This window comes from Dreissena polymorpha, chromosome 2 (genome assembly GCF_020536995.1).
Source record: "Dreissena polymorpha isolate Duluth1 chromosome 2, UMN_Dpol_1.0, whole genome shotgun sequence".
NCBI classification, from domain to species: Eukaryota; Metazoa; Mollusca; class Bivalvia; order Myida; family Dreissenidae; genus Dreissena; species Dreissena polymorpha.
Genome location: NC_068356.1, coordinates 93,226,489 through 93,248,733, shown reverse-complemented (window position 1 = coordinate 93,248,733; position 22,245 = coordinate 93,226,489). Strand labels below are relative to the sequence as shown.

Below are 22,245 nucleotides of genomic sequence, written 5' to 3'. Positions count from 1 at the left end.
TTTCAGTTGTATGTTAATATTCCTCAATAGCGTCATTCTTTGTACAAAACCCATGAAATTAAAATTACATGTAAATACCATCATGCACTTCGCCTTTAATAGGGCTTTGTAGTATGTTTATTTTCGATGCACCCTTACAATTTCTATCTCTCATTTGTTTATCACACTAGTGTACTCACGACATGCCATTGATAATTATATTTTTATTATTAGATGTATTACTATTGTAATTTATTGAAGCTTTTCTGCCAAAAAAACACAACAATACGGCTTATGCATAGAGCTCTTTGTTGTGTCAAATTGTCGACCTTTCAGTCTTCAGATAATCTATACTTTGATGCTAATGCCGTGTTTTTTTAAAGATGCAAATAAATGTATTTATAAATTCGTTTTGCACTAAATAACATATTTTTGAATTTTTTTTTTTTTTTCTCCTGAGTTTTATTCGATTAATTGACTAAACAAGTGTCGTTATCCATATGTTTTGCATTACTGCAAAGAACTATAAAATACATTTTTTAAGTATTTTTAACTGTATAGCTGTTAAATTATTCCAAGATGAAAATCTATTCAACTAGGTATATTCACATTGTCTTCATCTTCTGTATAATCACCTAAAAGATCATCAAGATCAATATCACTCTCTCATGATAAAAAGTTCTGTTTTTTACGTGACATAATTCCAGCTCACAAAATTTAATTTAAATCCAAACAACAATTTTTTTATCTCTGATTTCAGTTAGAACAAGAAAAATAATGGAAGGCATATCAAAAATATCATACTTAATATAATATGTTAAGATTTTAGAATAATAGAGTTTTACCAATTAAGACCAATTAGCGGTAATAAATTTCGCGAGAATCTTTAATAAATATTAATTAAAATATAATCTGCCTGATGTTGCGGCTATTAAAATCAACACAACAATACATGCGTGAATTGATTGTAACAAGTTAAAAGTAAAAAGTCTAATGAAACACATAATATGAGCGACTGAACCGGCAAATTTTCGCCAATGATTACCACTTGATTACACACACACAAACAAATACACGAAAGAATTTTAAACATTTTATTTGTAGCTATCAATCTCAACTTCAAACAATCATTTTAACAACAAAAATGTGATTATCGCCTGAAAATTATTCATTAAGTAATTTATTTATCCGACATCGGCGAAGCGAGAATTCTCTACATTTTTGGCCTTTGGAATCGCAGACTCGCACATGTTAGCAGAAGTGTAATGGCGGACAGTCATGTGACTGACAATATGGCGGCGGTCAATTTATCAATTCTGGAACGGTCTATTATGGAATTACATTATGCAACATAAGCTGTAATTGTTTGCTTAAGGCTAAAGGCTTGAAGTTAAGATGTCTGGGTATGATTAACAATACAATTTGCCGCATTAATCTTTAATAACAACACTGCAAATGTAACTATTTTACTTTTTAATTGAAACTTAATTATATTTTAACTTGGCAGCAAAAACCATTTTGCAAAAAAAATCTTTGAATGAAACTAAGTAACATTTGTAAACAGCATCTCAAAATTATAATCAACAATATTTCTAAACAACATTTCAACTTTCAGAAAATTATTTGTTAATAATATTTTATATGGGGTGCAAAACACAGGCTCTGAGTGGGCCCCGTCCTTCCTGATCGAACAGTGATTCAAACATAATCCCCAACTCCAGTTAATGAACAACTAATAAAATTGGGAGTTAAATGCTTCTCAACAGTTAATTAAAATTCTTGTCTTACAATTGACAATTGCTTGGAGGCAGTAAGGATGTTTAGGGTGACTCAGAAATAAAGAGAAAGATTCACATCATTTTGATTATTTTATGGGCAGGCTAGCTTCCAATATTATGTAAAAGCATTGTATACTGGATTTTCATGTGTTTTAAATATAAACAGTTTTTACATCGTTCTCATGTATGTATTTTGTTGACTTTCTAATAAATCCACAATACAAATTAGTTAACTGTTAATAAGGATATTACACTGTCACTCCAATATAAAGCGCTCCGTTATAACTCTGAATCCAATATAACGCGGAGGGTGCTTGGATCCCATTTTTTCTCCAACCTTCCATTTGATTTCTGATTCAAATCCGTATTATGCAACTTCATGTATTTTCAGACAATTCAAAGATGGCGGCAATCACAGTCATGTTGATTGCTTTATTCAACCGTCCATTGAACCGATTATAATCGCCTCGAGGTTAAACAACACCGACAGCTAATTGGTGTTAATCTGTTGTGTAATGTCAATAAAGGTGTGAAAAACTCGCTTGTCAGTGTTTATTACATGTATTCCTCATCAGAGCGGTTCAGTGCGATAATTTCCATAAGTGCAAGCGGGATAGTTATACAATTCAAGTAATTCTAAACGATTGAAACATTCTTACTTTGATATGGATGCAGTTTGACTATATTAAATGAGCGGCAGTGAAATATACTGCGTACTGTATTAAACAACTTTTTCTGTCATTTCATTATCATTCTAGTATTTTGTCATTTAATCTTTCAGTTCGTGTATAAGAAATTAAATAATGCAGACGATTTATTTACATGCGAACGCAGTGTACCGGTAATTGTTAACAGAGTTTCACTTTCATTTTCGCGCCTTATTTGAAAGTCCCCGGGAAACACGTTTTTTGCATGCATATGACGCAATAAAACAATTTTTTGTACATGAGTCATATTGCATTTAATCTAAATTTAAAGTCGCTCGTCCAATGAAAGCTCTGCCCCATAATGCACTGTACTCTTAACACTTCTGAAAATGGCATATATGCGTACGGTTGTGTTTACGAATTTCTTAAACATATATCGTCATTAATGTTCAAGATTATTATTTTTTAAGTGATGTTGCAATTTTATTGGATTATTGGATAAATGTGCACATAAGAAAAGCGAATGTATACTGTTATCGATACGATGCGATTTATATGCATGTATTTGCGTCAACACAGCATGGCAATATACATGACCTATATTATAGGCTATTCTATACCTGTTTTTTTTTTATAGCGCCCTGCAGTAAATGAGCTCAAAACCTATAACGCGGATCCGTTATAACGCTGTTTCGCGGCTTGGACCCCATTGACCGCGCTATATTGAAGTTACAGTGTATTTAAATAAGTATTATCAATCACATGATGAAACACATCTCTCAATGTTAGCATACATGCAAACATAGTTCACTTCCATTACAATTTAGAATATCAAAGCATGCTATGCTTTCTGTAGCCTAATTTTGTTGTTATCAAAATACCTAATTTAGTTGGGAAGTGGTCTTTTGGTACCAAAAATTGATAAATCGGTTTTTATTTTGCACTTAAAGATAAATGTATTTAAACACATGCAATGAAATTGTGTCCTTGAAGAAGTAACACATAGTAAATAAGGCCAATTTTTTTTAATTAAATGATTTTCGGATTTTTTTCCTAAAATTGTCGCGTATGAGGACGGAATTGAAATTAATTTTCATGCAAATTAGATTCTTCATGATAACAACGAGTTCGTCATGAGATGACCCCAGGTTGAACCAGTGTCAAACCCCTTCAGCTTTGCTCTCACCTGTCATCAGTTTTGCTGTAGGCTGGCCTGATGTCTATGATAACAGACCTGTGATAGTAGGTCAGTTTGTTTTCTTGATTTGGGGAAAGGGCCTGGCCTTCCAATTTGGGGAAAACATTATCTATAGAACTAAAGAAAGGGAAACAATCCTAAGTTAGCTTGAAATTTGGGGAAATTTGCATCATTTACAGTGCCCCAGATAAGCTGCGTATCTGCGTCTTTCACCCTATTAAAATGTTTAAAAACGCAAAGAAATACAATATCATGCGTATTGAAAACGCACCCTATTTGTTTTTTACGCACATTCGTCTTATTTGATGCGTAGGAAACAATAGCTTTGATCGAAAATACTTTGCTCATTTTCGGTGGTTTTTGTGATTATTTTCGTTACGCGGTGACGCTTTTATTCAGCAAGCGCCTGGATGATGGAGCAATAAAACAGTCAAAGCTATCCAAACGCTCTGCAGACTAGATTTCATAGTTAAATAAAATAAAAAATAAAATTATTTACGACGGCATACATGCGTTTTCAATCTGACTTAATCCGTCGTTCATTGTGCATGTATTTGTAAAGTGTCTGTACTTTCAGTTTCTAATACGATGTGTAATAAAAATGTCTAAGAGAAAGACGTCCGCAATTGTTGCACCAAAATATCAGTCGATCGCTAACTTTTTCGAACCAAGAAAGCAAGAGCCAATAAGTGCCGAATCATTCGTGTTATCGATTTTTTTTAAGTTTAAAGTTTATATTATTGACAGTTTCAAGGATTAAAGATGTTATGAAACATCAGTTTATTAAAGTTAATTATATTAGTTTACAGTTTTATTGAATCAATACAATTGTGTGCAGCTTCAACAGAAGTAAAGCAGCAATGGTTTTACTGTATGCAACTTATAACTCATTTCACCCTATTCCAAGAATGAAATCACCCTATTTTTCAAATTCAGTGGGTGAAAACCCTATTTCCGAAATAATTATCTGGGGCACTGCATTTAAAAGAAATTCTCTTTGCAGAAGGGGCCTTTCTCTTGGGTGAAAAGCCTTCTTAAGGCCCTTGCTAAAAAAGGAAAAAAAGCCCTGTAAGTACAATAGTTGCTTGTAGCCTGTTTAAAACCACTTTATAAAGCGGTACCCCAGTTCCCGTGGGGACACCAAAACAATATCAAAGTACTCATAAGTTAACAAAACCAGCAAGCTGTGAGCTGTTTTCCTGCGTTTTCAAGTGACACTGGAGATGGGCATCTAAGGTGACTGGGCCTGGTAATGTCATCAAAACATCTTCATTATCCACATGGGATATCATCTTAAGTTTCATGTTCATGTTTGAGATAAGGAATAACTTCCCTTCTTTACTGTTCAATAACAAGAGCTTTGAAGCGTGAGAAGTTTGCATACCTGTTAATTTCAAGAAAAACAAGAGATGTGTTTGTCAGAAGCCATATATGTGACCTTTGACCTTGAAGGATGACCTTGACCTTTCACCACTTAAAAGATCGGGGGAGGGGGGGGGGGGGGGCATAAAAAGAATGGTAAGTTTTTTAATTTATGAACTCGAAGCACCCTGTTTAAAAACTGTTTGCATTGAAAGATTTAATTCTTAACTTTATGACAGAAATAACAACTAGAGGATACATTGTTTCTAGGAACACAGCTTAGTACATTACAAGTATAACAGTCATATGAAATGGCATATGCAAGAAACAATTTGGCCAACACCACGAAAAAAGGTGTTCAACGATTTAGATATTAAATAAAATAATTCAAGCAATCCCAAGCTAGATCAGCTATCTACACACACATTTTAGCGTAATACCTGTATCAAAATGTATACTATCTGGCGAAAACAATTTTTCTATGTTAAGTAAGTAACCTTGACCAATCTGGTCCAACATGCAAGCCAAAGCATGGAGGTCTGCATGCAAGCTTTAAATAAAAATATTTCAGAACCACAAGTTTTATCAAGATTGGTTGATGCAAATTTAACAATTTATGCCTAGAGTCTAGAAAAAAGGCCTTGGCAAACAACGTAGAACCAGATGAGACGTCACATGATGCAGCGTCTCATCAGGGTCTGCGCTGTTTGCTTGAAGGAATTTCTGTAAGAAATATTCTAAATATAGAAATAAATATACTAGACATCCCTAATTTCGGAAATAAATTGATCCAATTTAGGTTGGATGGGAGAGTCCACTAGGCATAAATGGGTTAAGTTATTCCACCTTAAAGGATACCACCTGTTGCTGTTTTAACTAACAATATCATTGACCTTGACCTAACATGCCCTCAATACTCTCCCAGGATAGATTGGAATTCTTTGTACAAAGTTACATCAAAACTGGGACATGCTAACTCCAAAACCACTATTTTGCAGTTTTTCTATTTTTAGTTCCAGTGACCCTGACTCAACTGCTTTAAAAAATCTCAATCTAAGCTTAATCTAAGCTACCTTCACACAGCATTTATGTGCAAAATCTCTATTTAAACTCAAATTATTGAGCAGAAACTGTTGTCTTTTTTATAAACAGTGACCTTGAGATTCACACTTACATGCCAAAAATACAATCACAAGCAAGGTCATCATTTAAGTTTAATATCTAAAGTTTCATTTAGATTGGTTAACTAAATTTATCAACTCTAAACCATCTGTGTAAAGCTGCCCTCAAACCTGCCAAACCCAAATTCAATATATAAACAAGGGCTGTTTGTAAAACATGCATGCCCCCCATATGGGCTCTCCGTTGTAGTGACAGCCATTGTGTGAATATGTTTTCTGTCACTGTGACCTTGACCTTTGACCTAGTGACCCGAAAATCTATAGGGGTCATCTGCCAGTCATAAGCTATGAACCTATGAAGTTTCATGATCCTAGCCATAAGCGTTCTTGAGTTATCATCCGGAAACCATTTTACTATTTCGGGTCACCGTGACCTTGACCTTTGACCTAGTGACCTGAAAATCAATAGGGGTCATCTGCGAGTCATGATCAATCTACCTATCAAGTTTCAGAATACTAGGAATAAGCATTCTTCAGTTATCATTCGGAAACCATTTTACTAGTTCGGGTCACCGTGAACTTGACCTTTGACCTAGTGACCTCACAATCGATAGGGGTCATCTGCGAGTCATGATCAATGTACCTATGAAGTTTCATGATCCTAGGCATAAGCGTTCTTGAGTTATCATACGGAAACCATTTTACTATTTCGGGTCACCATGACCTTGACCTTTGACCTAGTGACCTCAAAATCAATAGGGGCCATCTGCAAGTTATGATCAATGTACCTATGAAGTTTCAAGATCGTAGCCATTAGCGTTCTTGAGTTATCATCCGGAAACCATTTTACTATTTCAGGTCACCGTGACCTTGACCTTTGATATAGTGACCTGAAAATCAATAGGGGTCAACTGCAAGTCATGATCAATCTACCTATCAAGTTTCATGATCCTAGGCATAAACGTTCTTGAGTTATCATCCGGAAACCATTTTACTATTTCGTGTCACCGTGACCTTGACCTTTGACCTAGTGACCTCAAAATCAAAAGGGGTCATCTGTGAGCCATGATCAATTTACCTATGAAGTTTCATGATCCTAGGCATAAGCGTCCTTGAGTTATCATTCGGAAACAATTTACTATTTCGGGTCACCTTGACCTTTGACCTAGTGACCTGAAAATCAATAGGGGTCATCTGCCAGCCATTATCAATCTACCTACGAAGTTTCATTATCCTAGGCATAAGAATTCTTGAGTTATCATCCGGAAACCATTTTACTATTTCAGGTCACTGTGACCTTGACCTTTGACCTAGTGACCTGAAAATCAATAGGGGTCATCTGCGAGTCATGATCAATCTACCTATTTAGTTTCATGATCCTTGGCCTAAGCGTTCTTGAGTTATTATCCGGAAACCATTTTACTATTTCGGGTCATTGGACCTTTGACCTAGTGACCTGAAAATCAATAGGGGTCATCTGTGAGCCATGATCAATCTACCTATTAAGTTTCATGATCCTAGGCCTAAGCGTTCTTGAGTTATCATCCGGAAACCATTTTACTATTTCGGGTCACCGTGACCTTGACCTTTGACCTAGTGACCTCAAAATCAATAGGGGTCATCTGCGAGTCATGATCAATGTACCTATGAAGTTTCATGATCCTAGGCATAAGCGTTCTTGAGTTATCATCCGGAAACCATTTTACTATTTCGGGTCACCGTGACCTTGACCTTTGACCTGAAAATCAATAGGGGTCATCTGCCAGGCATTATCAATCTACCTACGAAGTTTCATGATCCTAGGCATAAGCGTTCTTGAGTTATCATCCGGAAACCATTTTACTATTTCGGGTCACTGTGACCTTGACCTTTGACCTAGTGACCTGAAAATCAATAGGGGTCATCTGCGAGTCATGATCAATCTACCTATCAAGTTTCATGATCCTCGGCCTAAGCGTTCTTGAGTCATCATCCGGAAACCATTTTACTATTTCGGGTCACTGTGACCTTTGACCTAGTGACCTGAAAATCAATAGGAGTCATCTGCGAGTCATGATCAATCTACCTATTAAGTTTCATGATCCTAGGCCTAAGCGTTCTTGAGTTATCATCCGGAAACCATTTTACTATTTCGGGTCACCGTGACCTTGACCTTTGACCTAGTGACCTCAAATCAATAGGGGTCATCTGCGAGTCATGATCAATGTACCCATGAAGTTTCATGATCCTAGGCTCAAGCGTTTTTGAGTTATCATCCGGAAACCACCTGGTGGACGGACCGACAGACCGATATGTGCAGAGCAATATATCCCCTCTTCTTCGAAGGGGGGGCATAACTAGGATTTTCTACTTTATTAGACAAGACCTGTGTCAATAGTTATGAATTCCCCTGGAAGGGACTTTTGTCTCAAATCACCGCTTGTGTTACAAACAAGCTTTTATGGCAAAATTGTCTTTTAATTTTTTTATTGTGACCTTGATATTTGAGAGATTATTGTTTTAGATGCATTACAGACTAAAAATCAAAGATAATGTAAAGGTGTCTCACCATTGGGTCAAACACCTTTACAATTTTCATGAAATGTCCTGATTTTGGTAAGAACACTTATAAATGTCAAGTATGAAATACACCCATTTAAATGTCTCGGAAAAATTGATCTGTGAAAAAAGTTTTATTTTAGGGTGAAAATATTGTCAAGGTACAGTATATTGTCAATGTAAAGCGAGCAGTTTTTTACCTCCAAATTTCAAATAAAAAAGTTTGTGTGTAAACAAAGTTTGATACTTATATGATAAACACTATTTAAGTTAGAGAGCAGAAAATGATGATTTGGCTATTTTGGATTATTCAAGGGCCATACATCAGAAGTGCTTTAAGCAACCGGGCAGGCTGGTTATCGAATTTGACTGAGATAATCTTTATCCCATTAACATCATCATGAAGTTAGATGATCTAATTTACACTTTTTGAAAGCCTGTCCATTGTAGGTTTTCAAATTATACATTACAGATTATTAAACATGCGTATTATAAAAAGCTTTCTTTAAATTTTCACCATATAATGTTTGGAACAACTTGAAAATACAAACCTTCCAAAAACAATCCTGTGATCTTAAAACTTGCTCCTTTTAGTTTCTACTGCAGTCTTTTACATGAATTCTACCACAACAGCATAACGTTTTAAAATACATGTACACTTTAACAACAATACATTCACTGTTCTTGCAGATAAAATTAGATAAAAACACACAGCATAATCATAAATTCATAATATACCTCACTATTTTAAAACTTTCCACTTAACATCAGTTACAGAGTGAATTTACATAACAAAATATATGATGAAAGGGACCATTAAATTCATTTTCATCAGCACTTGTTCAAGGTAAAATAGATCAGACCATAATAAATAAAGTGATGTAAATATTGCATCACCAGTACAGTAGTTTTGCTTTTATGTTAACTTAAAAGGCAACCTTAACCACATTATTATGAGTGCTATAACCCTACTCCCACATGAAGTATATTTTCATGAATGAGCTATACAAGCCAGTCATGCTATTTTGTAAACAACTCTATGGGGTGATTGCATAGTTGAGTCGTTTCGAACAGCAGAGGTATGGTACGATAATGTACAAACTCAAAGTATCTACAATAGTCAGAGTGCAATGAGGGTTTATTTTAAACCGCCTAATTTTGATAGACCAGTTCATTGTTATAGTTTTGATTCCCGATTTTCGTGCATGCGCAATGCACTGGTAGGCAAAAGTATGGGTTACAGTAACGCAAACATATGGATAACGACATATAAATCGAAAAGAAACTCTGACAAAACAACACCAAAATAATTTTTTTTTTTTTTTTATTTAGTGCCAAAAGAATTTATTGATACATTTATTTGCATCTAAAAAGAACGCGTCATTAGCATCGAAGTAAAGATGGTCTGACAGGGGTGGAGAAATTAAATGTCCGAGTTGCCTGAGTCGTACATTTGGTTGTCTGGGCAACTGACTTTTTTCAATTAAGTTGTCCATGGACAACAAGTTTTTTAAAAGTCGGATCCAGGTATACAAAAAAATACATTGTATTAAAGCCGTAATTAAGTTTTACAAAACGGGATGTTGACATGCGATTACATTGTCAGTGCTATTTGCGGAGCAATCAAGCTAAAATACGGGCACTCTCCTGCGCAGTGATCTCCCTTATTCTATAAGAGACCAGGAGCATGCCGCATTTTAAACATTCGGCCCGACTGTTAGACAGTGTACAGACTGGTTTCTTTATTTTTTCAATCAGACGGAAATAAAAAGTATCAAAGTTTAACTGGTTCCCCGTTGAATATAAATTTGACTCCGTTGACTATAATATACAACAGGTACAGGCTAATGTATCGGCGATTTTAATTGGATAACGCGAAGGCCAATCGGTAGTGCTGTTCGTGACGTGACGTTAGAATGTTATGGTTCGCTCGCAGCATTCCCCAGATTATTTTTTAAAACTCTGTATCATTCCGTTGATAACTAGATCAAATACAAAGATTCACATGCTCACAAATAAAGAATTTCCACTTTAAAGTAACGCGAGGATATTATGTATCAGGTAGTACTCAAGATTCATATGTATTATGAATCTTATTTGACTAGAACAAACTTTTATTCTTGCCTGTCAGCTGTCAAAAAGTTCGGGAAAATAAACCGGAAATGGTACACGGATTACTTCCCCTGACATGTTTCTAAAAATAACCGATCCAATTTCGGACCGGTAAAATTAGCTTGTACCGATCCCTAAATAGACAGTAGACGACTTTAATGGTAAAAATGGAACATTTAGTTTTTTTAAATCTTCAACAACGGAGCAGAAACCCGATGCTTTTAGCAGTCTACCTCCCAAAAAAACTAAGAAAGATTATGATAAAAAATATGATCTAAGTAAACGCACCAGAACTTTTCAAGAAAACTTGGCTCACAGATTTTCAATGGTTACCAGTTGATGATAATCAAATTGCTACCAGTAGCGGCGCAGAGCCTCAGTCTGATGAGGTCCACATATTGGACTAGTTTAATTTGTTAAGATTACGATGTACTTATGTTCAACACATGTTTTAATAACACTAGCTTTGCAAGATTAAAAGTTTTAGAAAGTCTTTATATTGTTTATAATATACTGCTATAATGAATGTACTATTGAAATACCATAAACAAAACTAGCAAATCATACTCATTTTGGTATATTCCACATTGTTTTACATTAATCAATAAATGCGTTTATAATTTATATAAACATTAACGGACAAGTGTAGTTCAGCAACGGACAAGTTAAATTTCCTAAATGGTTGTCCGTGGACAAGTATAGTTTTTTGAGATTTCGCCACCCCTGTCTGAAGACTGAAAGACCGACAATTTGACATAACATAGAGCTCTATGCATTAGCCGAATTATTATTTGCAGAAAAGCTTCAATAAATTAAAATAATGAAACATCTAATTATAAAATCATAATTATCAATGGCATGAGTACGCTAGAGTAATAAAAATGAGTGGTAGAATGTACGTGTCAGGGGTTCATTGAAACAGGGAGGCAGCCAGTGATTTTTTTTGCTCCAAATTACAGCCGATTTTCGGCTGCTTCCCAATTGCAAAATTCCACGTTTTTTTCCCAAAAATCGGACCAAAATTTCCCAAAAAAAAGCCCAATTTCCAAAAAAACTTTTTTTTAAGAAAGAAGTCTCCTATGACTTAATTATGATTTCTTAACTCTATATCTCAACTTTATTTCTTTAACATCCTACAAAATATATAACTTTAATGTAGTCCTTTTTGTCGATAAATAATTCTCAAATTCGCCTTTTTAATTGATTGAAAAAAATCCCAATTTGACCAGACTTTTTTTCTCAAAATGGCTAGAAAACCCCCTGAACATGCACTTAAAAACAATATTAATTCTGTTACTTATAATCATATTTGTAATGCTTAATTTTTCCCAATTTCATGGTTTATCGCACAATTTTTTAACCAATTTCACTGTTTATCGCGCTAATTTTCCCAATTCGAATGGCACAGGCTGTAACAAATAAAAGCAAAAAAAATCACTGGCAGTGATATTTTTACAAATATTCTCATCTGAGTTCTGGGACTCGCTAACTTGCAAATCTACGAGTCCCTGAATTGAAAGAATGAGTCCAAATATTAAACCATATTATTTTTTGTGGCATTTTTGGGACTCACATTATTTGAAACTTTGCTTCCCCAGAGGTTTTTGTGAGTCCAGGACGCAGGATTGCAGGTAAAAAAGTCACTGGGGACGTACTACAAAGCCCTATTAAAAGCGAAGTGCATGACGGTATTTACATGTAACTTTAATTTGGATGGGTTTTGTACAGAGAATGACACTATTGAGGAATATTACCATACAAATGAAAAACACAACGTCACATGATGCAAATTGAACTGTGTATTCATGTATATATTGTAAACTCGTTACTAGTGAGTATATGAGTGACAACAATAATTTAACCCATTTATGCCTAGTGGACTCTCCCATCTTTCTAAGTTGGATCAATTTATTTCAAAAATTAGGGATGTCTAGTATATTTATTTTTATATTTAGAACAATTTTTACAGAAATTCCTTTAAGCAAACAGCGTAGACCCAGATGAGACGCCGCATCATGCGGCGTCTCATCTGGCAGGGCCCTCAATCTATCAAATCTGCCGCCGAATTTCGGTGGCAGTCCCCCACCTTTAAAGTATATTTTTTTCCCCTTTTGGGGGGAAAAATTCCCCCTAAAAAAAAAAAAAAAAATTTATTTTTTAATTTTTTTTAATAGAAAGATGTGTCTCATGATTATTATATCTCAATTCTATTTCAATTTAATCTTTCAAACATACTAAATTATGAAAAATGCAATGAATATAGTGCAAACATGTACAAATGTAATAATGAGAGAGTAAGTAAAAAAATCCCCAAAAAGGGAAACGCCGCGAAAATTCCCCCTCCTAAGGGCTGCGGACCCCTTCCCCCAAAGTAGTGTGAGGTCCCTGTCTAGGTTTACGCTGTTTGCAATGTCCTTTTTCCAGGACGCTAGGCATGAATGGGTTAAGCAACTGTTAAGTATGTTGGCGGTCAATTATTCAACCAAATGACTACTTAATACTACTAGAAAGTGAACACATGGTGGCATCATCAATTGTGTTTAATGACCAGACTGTCATCTGCCACCCAGTGTGGTTTATGACACCATGTCATAGTTAAGTCTGGACAATATCTGATCAAAACAAGATAATTGGATTAGGCAGAACAAAGGGACAATTAAACACCAGAATAAAAAGGCTTACACGATTTTAAGATTGATGCAAACAATCAAATGAAATATATTGCATTTAATTTCATTTTATGTTTATTTAATGTGTCAACGTGTTAGTTTTCCCAGACAAATACCATTATGGTTAATTTTCATATGTTTTTTATTTGGAATTGATATATTTATTGCTTATTTCAATCTTATTTGTTTCAGTAAAGTAGAACAACTTGTGGTCATGTTGAAAAATAAAATCTAAAAATAATCGTTTTAATAAAAACGATTACACTCTATTTCTCCCCATTTATTGTGTCTTTCTTTTGCCTACCAATGCAATCCGTATGTAAACACGCAGGTGCGCGTGACGTTACAAGTGAACTGGTCTATTGAAATAAGAAGATTACTGTTAATCATGTCTGTTACATTTAAAATGCATTTTAATGATTTGATAAGACTAACTAAGTACACTTCACGAACAAAAAATAAAAGCAAATGTTTACAAATGACATATCTGTAAAAATAATTGGATTGTTTTTAAAATAAAACAATTGTCATTGAATGATATACATTGTCATTATGGTGGACGAACCAGTTATCGAACACCTAAGAAATTACGTTAAATTACTTTAAAATTGAAACACTTAAAATGACAAAAACATTTTGTTTTAATAAATGACTAACAGTTAAATCATTGAATGATTTATCTGTAAAGTTTTCCAGCAAACTACCATCAAGAATTCATAACAATGATTCCCTGATTATTGTCACCTCTAGCAGACAAAACAAAATGGTGGCAGATGTAAAATGACCTATTACCCGACACTTCATAAATACTACTCCAGTATTTACAAAGTCAAATGACTATCACGTGACCCGGACTCGGCGAAAAAATCTGCGTCTGCTGCAATCAAAATTGCAAACAGAAATATGCTTTTTGGTTTGTAAATGCTCGTTTTGATAAATGCATTCAAAAAGTAATAGCAAAATACACACACAACAGTGTAAATAACAATAAATGCATTCCTTTAACCTGTTTTCGGCGCATTTGTTTCAAGCTGAGTAGGCAAGTAGGGCATGGACTTCATGTGCGATCATTTGTTTATCAATGTGACGTCATGCGCACTTTTGCGCATGTGCAAACAGAACCAAAACAAAACTTCCGATATTAGGTGCTGTTCAATAACAGGTACTTACACGATAATATGACTATTGATTACTCCTATAAATATGAGGTCGATTTACATCGACATTACATTTAAGCGGGGTAGCTTACGTCTAATTATTTGGACTAGACTATTGATATAAAGATTTAACATATTATTACAACTTATGAGCTTTTAGAGTTGTAGACCCATATAAAGGTGAATTTTATTAAAGACCTTTCTTAATAGATTCAAGTTTTAAAGGCTTTGTTTCCAGCCCTTCGATACTGATGAGCAGCAAACAGCATAAAACCATATATTTTTCTTCTAAAATAAGGTACAATCTGTATAACTTCACAAAGGTGATCTACATACACATGCCTTCAAATTGACACAAATTTCCGAAATTATCTGTATTGTTGTTAGTAATGTATTCCATGAGCCGTTGCTTTTGTCCGAAATATTAATACATACGAAATTACGTGACCTTTTAAAATTATATATCGTGATGTTCTGAATGAATATAGAATCTAGAAGACAGTTAATAAACGAAGATAAATTCATACTTTTACCAATACATCAACCCTATCATCGTGTAATTGGGAAGTTCTAACATCTTTTGTTAACTTGCATATTGAATATGCTTCATAATTTCCCGCATTAGAAACACGTGTATTTTGTTGCCCGGTGTCTCGGTAAACAAGTCCACGCATATGACAATTTTAAAGGATTTAATTTCTAAGTTCATTTTGATTTCAAATGAACAGTCTATCACGTGTTTTATCATTTTAATCAATTAAGTAAAGGCATAAACATGATAAAACTATGTTCAATATAAATCACACGTAGAGGGAACATTTAAAAAATAATTCAATATAAGGGAGGTAACTAATGCAAAGCCAAAGGCGATAGGAGGCATAGTTATCATTCTTACAAGAGCGTTTTACCTATTATTATTAAGAGTAATTGTGACTTACGACAATTTTCAGTAGAGATAACTTAGTTATAGGTAAATACGAAAATAATATAACATTAACAGACTTCAAAACTGTTTATTTCTTGTTATAATACGACGTGTGCTCAAGATTAAGAACCATTTTCGAATTATCAGATGCCAATATTCTTCAGCGGATACTATTTTGTATGGTGGACGAACCAGTTATCGAACAGCTAAGAAATTACGTTAAATTTCCTTAAAATTGAAACACTTAAAATGACAAAAACATTTTGTTTTAACAAATGACTAACAGTTCAATCATTGAATGATTTATCTGTACAGTTTTCCAGCAAACTTCCTTCAAGAATTTATAACAATGATTCCCTGGTTATTGTCACCTCTAGCAGACAAAACAAAATGGCGGCCGATGTAAACATGGCCTTTTACCCGACACTTCATAAATACTACTCCAGTATATACAAAGTCACATGACTATCACGTGACCCGGACTTGGCGAAAAAATCTGCGTCTGCGTCAATCAAAATTGCAAACGGAAATATGCTTTTTGGTGTGTAAATGCACGTTTTGATAAATGCATTCAAAAAGTAATAGCAAAAAACACATAAAACGGTGTTAATAACAATAAATGCATCCCTTTAACCTGTTTTGAGCGCATTTGTTTCAAGCTAAGTAGGCAAGTAGGTCTTGGACTTCATGTGCGACCATTTGTTTATCAATGTGACGTCATGCGCACTTTTACGCATGTGCATACAGAACCAAAACAAAACGTCCGATAATAGGTGCTGTTCGATAACAGGTACTTACACGATAATAGTAATCTCAGACCATCGCATTACACCCGAAACGGATCAACTCTTTTTTCAGTTATAAACCCGTAAATCCTTGCTTGTTATACACCATAATACATTATCTCAAAACTAAAACAGGACCCTTACTGTGTGTATGTACATTATGTCGGCACTGTTCTCCCAATGTGCCACACTGCCTACAAAGAAGCAAGAAGCTCCGACTTGAATTGAGACCTAAACGTGGATACTTGAGATATTTGCCAGCATATCAGTATATTTAACACCTATGCTAGCAATGTTATTATAGATGTTTCACACTATCATATTAATATTTATTTATTTATTTTCTATTTTATCAAGTTGATACTCGTTTCCCAATAGCACAATTAACTTACCAGTAGTTTAAGAAAGTCAATGCCAGTGCACAATCGCTCTGTTTTCAGTAATCTAGCAATACATGTAGTTTTTTATGATTGTTTTGTTTCTTCATGAAGTTTCTAATGTGTGCCTTACTTTTATCCATTTGCATGTTTATTGCACATATGTCAGTACTAAATAACTTTCAAATGTAATGCAACAAATACTTTCACATTTTTGTATGTAGGTTAAACACAGCAATAACTGCGTGCAAATAATGTCAAAATACCATGCTTGACAAAATGCAATGGCTAGTTGGAGTAGACAAACAAACAACAAACATATGGTAATATTTATGTCAGTACATTTATTGTAATTGGTGAATTCAATGTCAATAAAATTCACACATTCTGAAGCAATTGTACACAATAGCTTTCAAAGAATGCTAGTTTTTAATTATAATTATGTTTTTCATTCATGTTCATGTGTGACAAATTCAAAAAAATTATGTTTAACAATACCAGTATGTCACTTAACACATGTAACATAAAATAAGTCAGATTGAATATATCATCGTTTCCTTCAGTTATTCTGTGAAACCAATATCATTGGTAGAACATTAATTTTTGTGGATTATTGTTGGTCCAATCAACAACACAATCAAACGTTCAACACATACGGTATGTTGAAATCTTAAGGCTTAATATCAGACATTTTAAATTACGCAATAATTTAAGATCCAACACATATGCTTGACTTTACAAATCTGAAAAATTTAATGTCCAAGAGTTTAAGTAAATCCACAGTAATTAGCCAAGCAGTCTTCTTTCGTGTCTTGTTCTGAAAAAATTGGGCATAATGCATGTGCGTAAAATTTCATCCTTGATTAGCCTGTGCACAGGCTAATCTGGGACTACACTTTACGCACATGCATTATGCCCAGTTTTCTCAGAACACGGCTCTTTCAATTCAGTGATTGAAAAAACATAACTTGGCACAGCACTAGCAAAACAGAAATTCATAAATACACAAACATTTAAACAAACCATTGTAGGACACAATATATTACTTTCATAATGGGAACAAAATCTTACACATACAAGGATTATTGTTGAAATAATTAAATGTAAGGGCGGTAACTACTGCAAATCGCACAGAAAATAAGAGGCATTATTCTCATTCTGTCATATTAAAGAATGCATCCAATAAAAAAACTAATCTCAACAAAACACTACTGGTATGTTTCAATATTAAATCCATAAAGCGTAAAACAATACTATTTTAATTAGATTGTACACAATACATATATTATACATTAAATTTTATAATAGTTATAACAATGTATTCAACATGTGTTTTTACCACACAACATTCACAATTTTACAATAAGATGATCATGTCAACATGTTGTAATTTCTCAGTTTTTTTTCTTCTTTTATGAGCCATTGATTCAATCAGAATATACTGTACAATTAATCTATCTCAAAGCAAACTAAACTTATGTCAATTAAAAAATGCCCATCAATAAATATAACTTGAAATAAAAATGTTTTTTGTCACTGTGACCTTGACCTTTGACCTAGTGACCTGAAAATCAATAGGGGTTATCTGCCAGTCATGATCAATGTACCTATGAAGTTTCATGATCCTAGCCATAAGCATTCTTGAGTTATCATCCGGACACCATTTTACTATTTCAGGTCACCGTGACCTTTGACCTAGTGACCTGAAAATCAATAGGGGTCATCTGCGAGTCATGATCATTCTACCTATAAAGTTTCATGATCCTAGGAATAAGCGTTCTTCAGTTACCATCCGGAAACCATTTTACTATTTCGGGTCATCGTGACCTTGACCTTTGACCTAGTGACCTGAAAATCAATAGGGGTCATCTGCCAGTCATGATCAATCTAACTATCAAGTTTCATGATCCTAGGCCTAAGTGTTCTTGAGTTATCATCCGGAAACCATTTTACTATTTCGGGTCACTGTGACCTTGACCTTTGACCTAGTGACCTCAAAACCAATAGGGGTCATCTGCAAGTCCTGATCAATCTACCTATCAAGTTTCATGATCCTAGGCCCAAGAGTTCTTGAGTTATCATCCGGAAACCATTTTACTATTTCGGGTCACTGTGACCTTGACCTTTGACCTAGTGACCTGAAAATCAATAGGGGTCATCTGCGAGTCATGATCAATCTACCTATCAAGTTTCATGATCCTAGGCCTAAGCGTTCTTGAGTTATCATCCGGAAACCATTTTACTATTTCGGGTCACCGTGACCTTGACCTTTGACCTAGTGACCTCAAAATCAATAGGGGTCATCTGCGAGTCATGATCAATGTACCTATGAAGTTTCATGATCCTAGGCCCAAGCGTTCTTGAGTTATCGTCTGACAACCACCTGGTGGACGGACCGACCGACGTGAGCAAAGCAATATACCCCCTCTTCTTTGAAGGGGGGCATAAAAATGCTTAAGAACTGTTTGTGTTAAACAAGAATAATTCTATTCAATCCAACAATGACACAGTGGAACGTATTTAAAATGATATGGAAAACCATAGCATGATTTACAACTGGGTAACATGAAGGCACAATACTACATACATAAGCTAACACCGAACCAAACTGATTCACATGCGAGATATCCGCGTATCTAAGTGATCATATACACTTTGGACAATATACTTTGACATATATTTTTCAATGAATCGGCATATTAAAATTATCATATCCACTTTGAACAATATACTTTTACATATATGACATACAGACACACAAACACACACAAAATCAGGTTTGTCATAGTGGAAAAAACTCCATATTAAAGCTGAATTTTTAATGGTTTAATGGTGGGGCCAAGAACCATATACCACATCAAATATGTGTTTAAACTTTAAAACTCACACTAGCAAAATCAAGACAAGAAATATACAACAACGCTGGAATAAAGCTATTTACAAGTATATACTATATTCTATTTAATAGTGTCGCTTCGAAATATTTAACTGCATCAGTTATGTGTGTTTACCTTTAGAAATGATATGATACAGCTCAGATGACCATTCTCTGTATAAAATATATACATACAACATTAAAGAAAAAATGAGTCTTCATGCAATAATGGGTCTTATGCCACGTTAATCATGCATAGCTCCAGACCAGCCCTGGACATCTGCTAATGAGTCCATAAAACCTTGCATGAATATAGCAGAAGTGTAGCTACTAACCGGTGCAGGCTGATCCTGTGCCATGCTGGCATAAGACCATTTTCTCAAGACACATTTCATATTTCCTTGCCTTAATTGGGTTATACATACTAAAAGGTTTTTTTATACAGTGAAATTTCAAATAGAAAACAAACTGACCATCTTTAACATGCCTGCAGTATATTTTTAAAACATATTCCTGTCACTGATTATCACATAGTATACTTTTCACAAAAGCCACTTATTTGGGAAGTCAACTTATGCAGCTTCAGATAAGCAAAAACTGCTCATAAAATATTGAGACACTGGTTTAATTTGAAACAATATAAATAAACTAGTTAACATTTATCTGTAGCAGAACTTGATTCTGTCATAACCTACATTTAACTACACACACAAAATGAAAATCAAAAATAGAAATTGATTTACATTTCACCTTTCATACATACACAAAAAAGAAACCATTAGCCAAATAACTTTGCTTCTAAAAAACGACAGAAAAAAAGTTAAACATAGGTCATTTTGTAAATCAATTATTCCACACATACAAACAAAAGTAACTCGTTATATCTACAATTCCGACAGATTTCTCACAAATTTAAAGATGAAGATAGTTAGCACTAAGTCAGCACAGATGTCAGTTGATGTATTGAGCCAGCCAGCGAAAGCCCTCACCGTATCCTTGTCGTTTTAAAACACTGCACATAAACAATTCCATCGGCCGGCCAGGGAGTTCGCTGCGAGAAACGCTGCCCTGAAAACAGGTAGTTTAAACATATTAATTTTAGTTCTATTTCACTTCCTGGGTAGAACCAGTACTTTGAGGGGACATCAAGGGAATGCTCCCACAGTAGGAATCAAACCCTTGACCTAAAGTTCGCTAGAAAAACACCAAATCCACTATGCTAAAACATACCAATAAAATATTTGTCTTATGTGTCAATGAATTTCATTGGGTGTTGTTTAAAAAAGTTGTTTTGGACATTGATGTTATCAATTTAGCATATTGGATTAGAAATGGTATGGAAGTAACAAAAGATCAATAACAAGACCTGTGTTCGTGAAACACAATGCCCCCTTCTGCGCCGCTTTGAAGCAATATATTTGACCTTTGACCTTGAAGGATGACCTTGACCTTTCACCACTCAAAATGTGCAGCTCCATGAGATACACATGCATGCCAAATATGAAGTTGCTATCTTCAATATTGCAAAATTTTGACCTTTGACCTTGAAAGATGACCTTGACTTTGACCTTTCACCACTCAAAATGTGCAGCTCCATGAGATACACATGCATGCCATATATCAAGTTGCTATCTTCAATATTGCAAAATTTGACCTTTGACCTTGAAGGATGACCTTGACCTTTTACCAATCAAAATGTGCAGCTCCATGATAAACTCATGCATGACAAATATCGAGTTGCTAACTTCAATATTGAACAAGAGATGTGTTCGTCAGAAACACAATGCACCCTATTGCGTCGCTTTGAAATTATTTTATTATTTTTTTACCTCAAAGAATGACCTTGACCTTAAACTTCCACCACTCAAAATGTGCAGCTTCATGAGAATGCCGCTTTGAAAAATAAATAAATTGTTGTTGACCTTTGACCTTGAAGGATGAACTTGACCTTGAACTTCCACCACTCAAAATGTGCAGCTTCATACGATACACATGCATGCCAAATATCAAGTTGCTATCTTCAATATTGAAAAAGTTATGGCCAATGTTAAAGTTTTCAGACAGACGCCATATATTTGACATTTGGCCTTGAAGGATGACCTTGACCTTCACTTTCACCACTCAAAATGTTCAGCTCCATGAGATACACATACATGCCAAATATCAAGTTGCTAACTTCAATAGCGAAAAAGTTCTGGCCAATGTTTAAGTTTTTGGGCGGACGGACAGACGCCATATATTAGACATTTGACCTTGAAGGATGACCTTGACCTTCACCTTTCACCACTCAAAATGTGCAGCTCCATACGATACACATGCATGCCAAATATCAAGTTGCTATCTTCAATATTGAAAAAGTTATGGCCAATGTTAAAGTTTTCGGATGGACAGACGCCATATATTTGACATTTGACCTTGAAGGATGACCTTGACCTTTCACCACTCAAAATGTTCAGCTCCATGAGATACACATGCATGCCAAATATCAAGTTGCTATCTTAAATAGTGAAAAAGTTATGGCCAATGTTAAAGTTTTTATCGGACGGACGGACAGACTGACTGACATACTGACTGACGGACAGTTCAACTGCTATATGCCACCCTACCGGGGGCATAAAAAGTTATGGCCAATGTTAAAGTTTTCGGATGGACAGAAGCCATATATTTCACATTTGACCTTAAAGGATGACCTTCACCTTTCACCAAAATGTGCAGCTCCATG

At 34.7% G+C, this 22,245-nt stretch overlaps 2 protein-coding genes across 8 annotated transcripts in view; both read right to left on the bottom strand.

The window, feature by feature from the left end:
- Nucleotides 1–15,934, bottom strand: part of LOC127868067 (chondroitin sulfate N-acetylgalactosaminyltransferase 2-like) — a 98,980-nt gene extending 83,046 nt beyond the window's left edge. The window contains exon 1 of one of the 5 annotated variants that reach the window (XM_052409657.1): nucleotides 15,771–15,934. The gene's annotated coding sequence lies outside the window, so the exon portion shown is untranslated. Of the gene's footprint in view, nucleotides 1–15,088; nucleotides 15,211–15,770 lie in introns of those variants that run through there. The other 4 variants (XM_052409656.1, XM_052409665.1, XM_052409658.1 and 1 more) reach the window with 4 other exon arrangements.
- Nucleotides 15,935–16,972: 1,038 nt separating this feature from the next.
- The window catches only part of LOC127868076 (GTP-binding protein SAR1b-like), an 18,535-nt gene continuing 13,262 nt past the window's right edge, over nucleotides 16,973–22,245 (bottom strand). Inside the window, exons 7-8 of one of the 3 annotated variants that reach the window (XR_008043869.1) lie at nucleotides 18,497–20,591; nucleotides 16,973–18,212 (exon numbers count right to left, since the gene is read on the bottom strand). Coding sequence is in view for 1 of the 3 variants with exons in the window: in XM_052409678.1 (XP_052265638.1) it covers nucleotides 20,475–20,591 (117 nt within the window). In the remaining 2 variants the exon portion in view is untranslated. Of the gene's footprint in view, nucleotides 20,592–22,245 lie in introns of all 3 variants that reach the window. The other 2 variants (XR_008043868.1, XM_052409678.1) reach the window with 2 other exon arrangements.